The sequence below is a fragment of the Seriola aureovittata genome, chromosome 2 (assembly GCF_021018895.1).
Source record: "Seriola aureovittata isolate HTS-2021-v1 ecotype China chromosome 2, ASM2101889v1, whole genome shotgun sequence".
NCBI lineage: Eukaryota > Metazoa > Chordata > Actinopteri > Carangiformes > Carangidae > Seriola > Seriola aureovittata.
In genome coordinates, this window is record NC_079365.1 from 6,788,728 (window position 1) to 6,798,524 (window position 9,797).

General features: G+C 40.4%; 2 protein-coding genes across 11 annotated transcripts in view; both read left to right on the top strand.

The window, feature by feature from the left end:
• Positions 1-3,607, top strand: part of itpr1b (inositol 1,4,5-trisphosphate receptor, type 1b) — an 87,656-nt gene extending 84,049 nt beyond the window's left edge. For all 10 annotated transcript variants that reach the window (XM_056397848.1, XM_056397865.1, XM_056397873.1 and 7 more), the window contains 2 exons: positions 594-755; positions 2,259-3,607. In XM_056397848.1, coding sequence (XP_056253823.1) covers positions 594-755; positions 2,259-2,345 — 249 coding nt within the window. In that variant the 3' untranslated portion in view covers positions 2,346-3,607. The remainder of the gene's footprint in view (positions 1-593; positions 756-2,258) is intronic.
• A 2,395-nt stretch (positions 3,608-6,002) lies between these two features.
• bhlhe40 (basic helix-loop-helix family, member e40) lies at positions 6,003-9,579 on the top strand. Its single transcript, XM_056404867.1, has 5 exons — positions 6,003-6,424; positions 6,540-6,600; positions 6,697-6,804; positions 7,160-7,283; positions 7,442-9,579. The coding sequence occupies exons 1-5, from the start codon at positions 6,348-6,350 to the stop codon at positions 8,302-8,304; spliced, it is 1,233 nt and encodes a 410-aa protein (XP_056260842.1). The 5' UTR covers positions 6,003-6,347; the 3' UTR covers positions 8,305-9,579.
• The last annotated feature ends 218 nt before the right edge of the window (positions 9,580-9,797 follow it).

Consider the following 9,797-nt stretch of genomic DNA (forward strand, 5'->3'; position numbering starts at 1 on the left):
GTAACCCTCCACCCCGCTGCTCCTGTGAGTCACTGTCTGTGGCTCTCAGGAGCATTCAAGAGTTGTGCGTTTATCTCACTGTTACATGTGAGGCCATGTGTGTATAATCAAATGAGAAAGTTCCTCCAACTTCGTTTAGAGATTTTTCTTCAGTTCGCCACTTTTTTCATGTGCATGGTAAGACTCGACGTGATGGAAACATATCACCGATAAGTGAACTGCCTGTTGCAAGTGATTTCAAGAATGCCCTCATACCCCATGTGATTCTAATATGGAAAGTCCCTCATGATTAGTTTGAATCCGCTTTTATAGTAGGCTTCAAATCACTGCACACAGCCAGAGAGACAAAACAGGGCTTATGATGATGATGATGAAAAACACAAATCAAATTGGGCTTGGCAGTCGTACACACTTGGTGCTATAAGTGTTTTAATGTGTGAAGCAAGATAAAAATGATACTAGTTTATTTAAGTAATTATATTAGGAACAAAAAAATTAAAGCAGATTTAAGAAAGTGCCAAAATGGATGTAATAAATCAGTTTCATTGTGTTTTGATGTAATAGCCCTAACCATCCAGATTTGTCTTTACCAGGAACACAACTTGGACTGGTTCCCACGGATGCGGGCCATGTCCCTGGTCAGCAGCGATGCAGACGGGGAGCAGAACGAGATCAGAAACCTGCAGGAGAAACTGGAGTCCACCATGAAATTGGTGTCCAACCTCTCGGGCCAGCTGACTGAGCTCAAAGAACAGGTTGGTTGAACTGAAGTGAAACGCTGACAGAGACAAAGACTTTGAAGGCTCTGACTTCATCATGGCGAAACCATGAAAAGCAAGAGAGGTTTCTCTATAGCTGTGGACAGCAGGCGTTGCTCGGGGTTTGTTTGTTTGCTGCTAGTTGCCCTTTAGATGCAGAGCTTACTAAATGCAAAAGGTGATGAGTCATAGTTCACAACACGGCTCATGAGCCTGTCAGCCAGATTTTATTTTCATCATTGAGCAACAACCTATCTTTAGTTTATATGGACCTAATTATTGACCTTTTGACTAAGATTGGAGTTTTTTTTTTTGTTATCTAGTTATTGAGTGTTTGTTTACCAGATAAAGTCTTTCTCAATATTTAGCGGAGCATAGAATCATACATTTTCCTTTAAAATAATTATTTTTGAGTAGACTGAAATAAAGACCATTTCTGCAGTGATTAAGATTTAAATGCTACTAACTTGTGGAAGAATACATTCTACTGATATTGCATTTAACAGCTGCAAAAATTGCACAATGGCTGCAATCCACTGTTTCTAGTAAACACAATTGTAAGAAATGTCTTTACCCTTGAAATGAGAACTATCTGTGAGGAAGTGAATGTTACCGAGACATTTTGACCCAGACAGGGGGGGAAATGATTATTGTGTTCCTGAAATCCGCGAAGGACATCGTAACATTTCACTCTTCACATTTCACATTTCACTCCAGATTCAATGTTTGCATCGCCTGCTTTGACTTATTTTATTCAGAAACGGTTCAAAGAGGTTTGGTTCAGATGCGTAAAAGGTTCATTCATCTGAATTCTCTTTTTCAGGAGGAAATTTCATTCAGAGTAAAACACAAGCTGAAAAGTTGTGCTACAAGTCGTCTCTGTTTTGTGTCAATCCAAAGCAATTCCAAAATTGCAGTGTATAAAATGCCAGCATTCTGCTCATGAGTTTGAACTGTCAGCCTAATGTGTTTTAATGATATTTTTCTCTACTACGTCCCTCTACACAGAATTATATCTCCTGCAACACTCATTATAAGACCACTTGGTCGTCTCACTTTTAATGTTGTTGTGTTTCAGTGTTGAGGTGCAAATCACTACATTATGTTAATTAAAGTTAATTCTTCGCAGAAAACCCATTCTTGTTCCTGTTGGTATAAAGGTTAACACCTGTGTTATGACTCATGTGCTTTGCTTGATCTCTGAAATTTCTTTTGACTGAGTTTCAGTATTAGTAGCATGTATTCTGTTGCTTTCGTCAGAAGACGCACTAATGTGAGCGACAAGGCCGGCAGGATTTCAGAAGAACATGTTTCAGTTCAGCAGTGTGCAGCGTCTGTGCAGCATTTGTTAGTTTCTGTAAAGTGATATGAAAGAATGAATCAATGAAGATCATATAGACCAGAGAGGCTGTCAGCATATACAGTTGAAGATGTGTGAACCATCAGAGGTGCAAGGTGGAATGATTTTTTAAAAAGAAATCTCTTGTCTGTGGTCTTCAGATGACAGAACAGAGGAAGCAGAAGCAGCGGATTGGCCTGTTGGGACACCCTCAACACATGAACGTCAACCCCCAGCAGCCGGCATAAGGTCAACTTACGTGGCTCTGAAGCAGTTCAGCATCGACCGTGTGTCTGGACGGGGCGTGCAGTCTCTCAGAGGCTGCACATCACGTATTCTGCACTGAGTGTGCACTTAACTTATAACGGTAGGGAAACACTGTAACATAGGTAGTCATAAGACGATGTGTAGCTCTATCCCACGCACGTGTTACTCCAAACAGTAACATTCACCCACCTCATTCTGTTCAGCTCAGTTGGAATTTGTGCCAAATGTTTTCTATGTAGAAATAAATTGGATTTCTCAACACATGGCCTTTACTGGTTGAACTTGAAACACGATGGAGCTGACTGGACAGGAGGAATTAGACTCATTTGTTTTTCATTGTTTATTTTATTTTAATGTTTTCTATTTATATTTCTGGCATAATGAGCAGTATTAAATGTCTTATTTTTGTATGTTGTGCAATATATTAACTTAAATATGCAACCTCATTGGTGTGTGGATTTAAGTTCCATCAGTCATGTCTTACTTAAAAGCGTGGGCCAACATTTTTGTTTGTACTTAACCGTCACTGGATAAAATAGGGAGTCGCTGGTTGTCTTTACTTACGCAAATATAGAAAATATTCAATAAGCGGGTCTTCTCAATTTTACCTTTCTTTTATTTCTTGAAAATGTGCATACTTCTTGAGTGTCAACTGCACTTGATAGAGATAGTATATTGTGTGAGGGCAATATATGCAGATAGTTTTCTTTCACCTGTGTAAATCCAGTGGTGTCATATCTCACTGCTAACTTATTTTATGATAAATTTGCTTTCTTATTTAATTTTGTTCTAAAGGACATTTAGAATGTTTGACCTGTGTGTCAAATATACTGTATAATTCCACTCATGCTTTTACAATTCGCTCAGGAGTTGCGTAACTTTTACTTTAATAAACATCATTCGGATAATTTCTCATGTTTTGCAGCAAACATGTTCCATTTGTGCCTGTTGTCCCCATTTAAAGTCTGCTTGTGCAGAGTCACTAACTTTTCTGCTCATGCTCATAAAATGTATTGGTTCGTTTTCATGCTACTTTTAGAATTCTCTCTCTCTTTTTTTTTTTTTTTTTGACTACTGTGTGTACATAAAGTTTGTTGCTTACCTTTGCTTTTGTATAGAAAAAGAGATGGAGAAAAAAAAACTGTTACTCAAAATGAATGTTAAGATTAATTAAAAATCTAACCACTGTCAATTTGTATATTAAAGTAGAATTATTTATTAAAATTGATGTAATTATCCTTTACTTCCTGTGCTGTTTGTTTATTGTTGCAGCGATATTTTAAGATTATTATCAGAAAATATCCATACAAAGTAAACCATTAGTATGTTTGCATTTCTACACCCTCGTACACTGAGTACACTCATACACACACTCAGTGATCAGTGCATCTAAAATGACTGTGTGTGATTTCTGTTAATACTGGTGTAGTACTATTTTCAGTTAAGTAGCTATATAAGCCATAAACCATACTAATATATATGCCATAATATATGCAGACATTATAAACACACATTATACTTGGCAGGAAGGAAAATCAGGTTCAGTGTGTATACCGTAAGTGACTTTCAGTTACAATTATAAATACCAATACTGAAAATATACAGAATCTTCCACACGAGCCAAATACACTTATTTAAGCCAGTGTTTTCCAGTTCATAAATTCAACTAAGCCATGTCCTGTGTTAATCTTTCAGCTTTCAGAAAAATGATCTGTCAACAGGAAACCTGTATGTCTGAAACCAACAAACATATGCTATTCAGGTTACATAGGCCCCATTTATACATTATTTTTTTACATTTTGTTGATAAAACCTAAGTGAATGTTTTAATTGAAGAGTTTCACTTTTAATAGAACATAATTTAGCAATTTAAACATAGTTTTACTTAAATCTTCCACCACTGAACTCTTGGGACAAATATTTCAGATGCAGGTCTCTGGCTTGTCTTGCAGCAACACCATTGTAATGTTAATTTAGGTCAACATGTTACATTTGCATTTATTATTACCTATTAAGAAAGAAAGAAAGACACTTTATGGTAGTCATCTCTTTGGTCTGATAAAAAAAAATAAACGCGTGGGAAAAGCAAGGCCCCTCACTGTAATTTTTTTCTGTGACTTCTTTCCCCAGAACAAAATAAAGCAGAAAGATGTGTCAGAGCCAACAGTTTCATTTTATCCACCGTCTTATCAGTATCTAGAACAAGTGTGGACAGAAACCCCTTTCCCGCTCCTTCGTTTCCGGCCTGGAGCTCCGTTGTTTTGAAGCTGTTTCTATCTATAGTCTCTGGCTGCTTCGGGACGTCGGCGGGTGGAACCGACCGACCAGTCGGGCACTCTCGTTTGTCTGCGCGCGTGACGTCACCGGCAAGGATCTGCTCCCCGGCTCCCTCCAGACCATGAGGAGCGCAACGTGACATCCCGTTAGGTACAAGCAGGCTTAACGGTATCAGTACAGCAGCCGGTATAAAAAAAAAAAAAAAAAAAACGTTCCGCTTCAGTGACAGTGTCATCCCACCGCCGGTGCACGTGCCGCGCAGCAAGTTGGTACAGTATGAAATTACACGGTGTACACACTGAGCGCGTGACACATGCCAGGCCACGGAATGGGAATATTAGAAGTAACTCCCTCATCGACGGCAATGAAAGACTTCAGTTAATTAACGTAACTGTAATGTTTGCTTTTATTATTATTATGTCATGATGTGTTTCGCCTGCAGACTATTATATAATATAAACTTATATATATTATTATATTATATACATATGTGTGTGTGTGTGTGTGTGTGTGTGTGTGTGTGTGTGTGTGTGTGTGTGTAAACTGTGTAAATAAACACAGATAGATGTAAATATACCAATATACCACACACACACACACATATATATATATATATATATATATATATATATATATATATATAAAATTACAAACGTGTAAACGCAAATAATTAAATAATTAAATTGTAAATATATAAATAAACATTGTTTATAAATGTTTATAGCAGAGCAATTGTTATTATTTTATTGTTATTGTTATTGTTATGATTGTTTTATTGGCTAGTTGTTCTGTCATTCACTTAATAAAAACGATTTCTGGACTAGTGTGCCTATTACTCTATAGCAATAGGCAGTAATAGGTTAATTTTTTTTCCTGTGACACAGGATTGACTTTCTGACTTTTTACCACTCGACTTAAAATCACATCATTGCTCTGTATGAACATACAGCTCTTTAGCTAATGGCTGTAGAAACATAATCTATCTTCTTATTATTGTGGTTTGTCTCTCCAGAGGCTACAGTGTTTTCAGTTATTATTGTACAGTGTAATATAGAGTTTGCCATATTTGCAAATTTACTGCCAAACTGATAACGGGCTAACTGTTGCTCTACTTTCTGTCTCGTAAACACGGTCCGCTCTGCAAACAAGAGCATGGTGGTACACGGGACTCGGCCCCAGTGGAGGAGTACTACAGAAATGGGTTGTACTCGAGCAGCAGGGAGGGGGGAGGAGGTGTGTGTGTGTGCGCGAGCGTGTGTGTGTGTCGGTGTGTGAGTGTGTGCGCGTGCGCGCGTGCGCGATGCGTGGGGAGGGTGAGGAGTTGAAAGCGCCGTCCAACACGTGAGGCTCATGTGACGGAGTCGAGTCTGTGTCTCTTGCCGAGAGACGTGCCTGTAGTCACAGGGTTTATTTAACACGTAGTCAAAACCCACCTCAGCGCTCACACATTCAGCCGGGCGTGGAGCCTCCCTAGACATACATAGACTACTACCGAGTCCGGACCTCAGGGTGACAACGCTGCACCGTGCTCAACTCCAGCTCACAGCGGGAACACAAATACACTGGATAATAGGAGATACTTTTTGATTCGTTTATTTTTATTTTTATGAGACTTTTTCTCGTTTTGAGGCGCGATTGCAGAAACACGTTTGGAACGATTTGAAGGCTTTTTGAAGTTATTTATTCGGGTTTTGCAGTTAAACGACATGGAGAGGATTACTAGTGCGCAACCACCTCCCTGTGTACCAAAACACCCATCACTGGATATAGCAGACATGCCGGGGTAAAGGAAAATTTTGTTTTGTTGTCTACTATTCTATTCTATAATACGATATAAAGCACTTTATACTGAACCCTAACCAAATTTAAGACTAACTAATTTTGTCTTTTCTCCAAAGAAATTTTCCCATCTATGTGTACAAACCCAGGAGGGGCATGAAGCGCGGGGATGAAAGCAAGGTAAATAAATGAAAGTTAAAATGCACAATATTCTTGCATGTACCAGTTCAAACTGAGCAGCGTGGATTTCACTGACAACATTTCAACCCTCTCCAGGAGACATACAAGTTGCCACACCGACTGATCGAAAAGAAAAGACGTGACAGAATCAACGAATGCATTGCCCAGCTGAAGGATTTGTTGCCAGAACATCTTAAGCTTACAGTGAGTATTATCTTCTACATATGGCATGTCTGTGAACAGCCAGAGAATCTGAGACGCCACATGGTTTTGCTGTTTGCTCCAGACTTTGGATTAAGTTCAGGGATTCTCAAAAAATAAAGTTTGGGATTTTAGGAGGAGAGAAGAAATGAACAAATGTTGATATATTTTTATTCAATTTTGTAATTTTATTGTTTAAATTCTAACAATATTTTAGATTTTAATTTATCATTGAGAAATATGTGTGTGTACGTGGATTGCATGACTTCCCGGGTGTGCGAGGCATGTCCTCTGTTCAGCTGCAGAATGTGTTACATAAGAGAGATCAACATGCTTATCGAAGGTCTTCCTGTTTTAGACGCTGGGTCATTTGGAGAAAGCCGTGGTGCTGGAACTCACTCTCAAGCATGTGAAAGCCCTGAGTGCTCTCCTGGAGCAACAGCAACAGAAAATTATCGCTCTGCAGAAGGACCTGCAAATAAGTAAGTTTGATGTTGTGTTGTAGACGTGAAACATAAACAGATGTTTTACACGAGGCATCAACAGACTGGGCCGTCTGTAATCTGCTGCACTCATCAGAACTTATTGCAGTAAAACTGCAGAGAAAATGGTTTTTAACTCTGTGTTTTTAAACTACCAGGTGATCATGGAGGTGATGGTGCGGAGAACAGCGAGGAGATGTTCCGCTCCGGCTTTCACTTGTGTGCAAAAGAGGTCCTCCACTATCTGGCCAGCCAAGAAAGCAGGAGGGACCTGAGCCCTTCCAATGTTATCAGCCACATCCATAAAGTAGCAGCTGAGGTCCTGCAGCATCAAAGCAGCCTACACCCAGAAGAGTCCATCCCTCAAGCTTCAGAGAAACTGGAAAAACCCGCTGGACAGCCACTGAGGGCCTCTGAGGGCCCCGCTAAGAACTGTGTTCCTGTTATTCAAAGGACTTACCCCCATGGGACAGGGGAGCAAAGCGGCAGTGACACAGACACTGACAGCGGGTATGGGGGAGAACACGACAAGCGTGATCCCAAAACCCAGTGGTCAGAAAGACATGCAAGGGAGGGGGAGCTCAAGCATTCCCTGTCTGAGCACACTGCCGGCGCCATCAAGCAGGAGGGTGATGAGCCTCGAGCCAAGAAGTCAAGGTCTGACTCCTCAGAGGATGAGATTCTCTCCACTCACGGGGCAGGAGGCTCTGGCAGCTACATCAGCTTCTCATCCAACCAGCCCCCGTTTTGCCTCCCCTTCTACCTCATACCCCCCGCCGCTGCAGCGGCCGCAGCGTATCTGCCCATGCTGGAGAAATGCTGGTACCCCGGGGGCATGCCAGTTATGTACCCAGGCATGAGTGGCTCTGCAGTGAGCTTGCCCTCAGAGACTCTTCCCTCATCCCTGGTGATGTCTCCAAGAGCAGGGTCCCCGGTTCCCCATCACACCGCCATGGACTCCCCTGCTCTTCACAAAGCTTTAAAGCAGGTCCCCCCTTTGAACTTGGAAACCAAAGACTAAACAGACGTGTTTCTGTTGGAAGCTTGCCCTCCGAATGTTGAACAGGGTTAGATGGTTGACCCGCTGAAAAGACTTAAAACAAACAAACGCACTGGTCTCCCTACAAACCACAGCCATTGTTTGTCCCATCAGAACACTGACCCCAGCAAAGAACCCCAAACAGTCACCACCATATATCATCAGCTTCTATCACTTTGAAATGGGACTTTTGGGGGAAAACCTGCAGTGTCCATGCAAAGGCTCATATATTACCTTTTACATGGTTGGGAAGATGGTCAGTTTAAAGGCGATGAGTCGTTTTTTTTTTTTTTTTAGCATGGTCCGTGTTCTCCGTGCTCATTGTTGAATGTCAGAGGTAAACCCAGAATGTAAGGCGCAGATCCCCCCCAACCTCACCTCCCTCAAAAAAATTATTTGGACCTACTTTTTTGCACACACACCAGTCTGTAATGAATGTAAAGATTGAACAAAAGCCCCTTGTAGATGCTGCTCTAATTGTTATTACCTGCTGTAGATCTGTGAACAGAGGATCTACCTTCAGTGTTTGTCGCTCCTGTAACTGCAACGAAAACATTGTTTAGACTAGAATGTTACCAAAAAACAAAAAAAAATGTTTGGCTCACAACAAGAGACATTTACTTCTTTCACCCTTCAGTTACTTTGGAGCTAAATGAACACAAGTGTTTGTGATGTTCAAAGAATTCAGGGCGTTGTCGTGCGAGGTGTGTCACTCATGTCTGTTGAGGAGTGAAGTGGCCATACGTGCTTTTAAGATTTAATTTGTGAGTCATGACTATTTGTGCATCTAGATGGAGATCCTGTGAAGTAATGTCTTGTAATAATTTTTGTTTATACTACTCATACATCTCTATTTTTGATACGTGACCCGCTGAGTGTATTTGCATCGCTACCAGAGGAAGGTTGACATAGTGTTTCGCTGTACGCCTGTAAAGGTGTACAGTATATCGCATCGTGCTCAGCCCGATTTGCATCTTGCCCAAAAATTCCCGGTCAAGTTAAGGCCTGATCTTAGCTCATGCTGTTGCCTTTACTCGTTTAACGCAGACACAACGACGGCAGGTGTTTAAATGTATTTGCTTTAAATGTTGTGTCTGTGGCAAAGAGAGTGAATGTAAACTTCAAACAAAAATAATAGTTTTGTATAGACAGAGGTACTTGGGATTTTTATTTTGAAATGTAACACAAGGTTGTTTGTTGTACATATTTTGTATATAAAGTATTATTGATATATATTAAAATATTAATAAAGCTTTCCTCCCGTGGAATTTGTTTTTCTCTGCCTGATGGCTTAAACGTGTTGCAGCCAGCCAACCTGACAGCTCCTCATAACAACACATACTTACATAACACTTACATAACCCATAAAGCAGCAGTGCCTCTGTAAATCAATAGCATGTCTTAGATTACAGGCTGTAAACATTTCAACTTCTAAAGCATTTCTAAGGATTTATGTGGAGTGAACTTTGGCTAAA

Coding starts and splice junctions, on each gene's coding strand:
- bhlhe40 (XM_056404867.1), top strand. CDS start 6,348: ATGGAGAGGATTACTAGTGCGCAACCACCTCCCTGTGTACCAAAACAC. Junction 6,425..6,539: donor GATATAGCAGACATGCCGGG/GTAAAGGAAAAT, acceptor TTTTCTCCAAAG/AAATTTTCCCATCTATGTGT. Junction 6,601..6,696: donor AGCGCGGGGATGAAAGCAAG/GTAAATAAATGA, acceptor AACCCTCTCCAG/GAGACATACAAGTTGCCACA.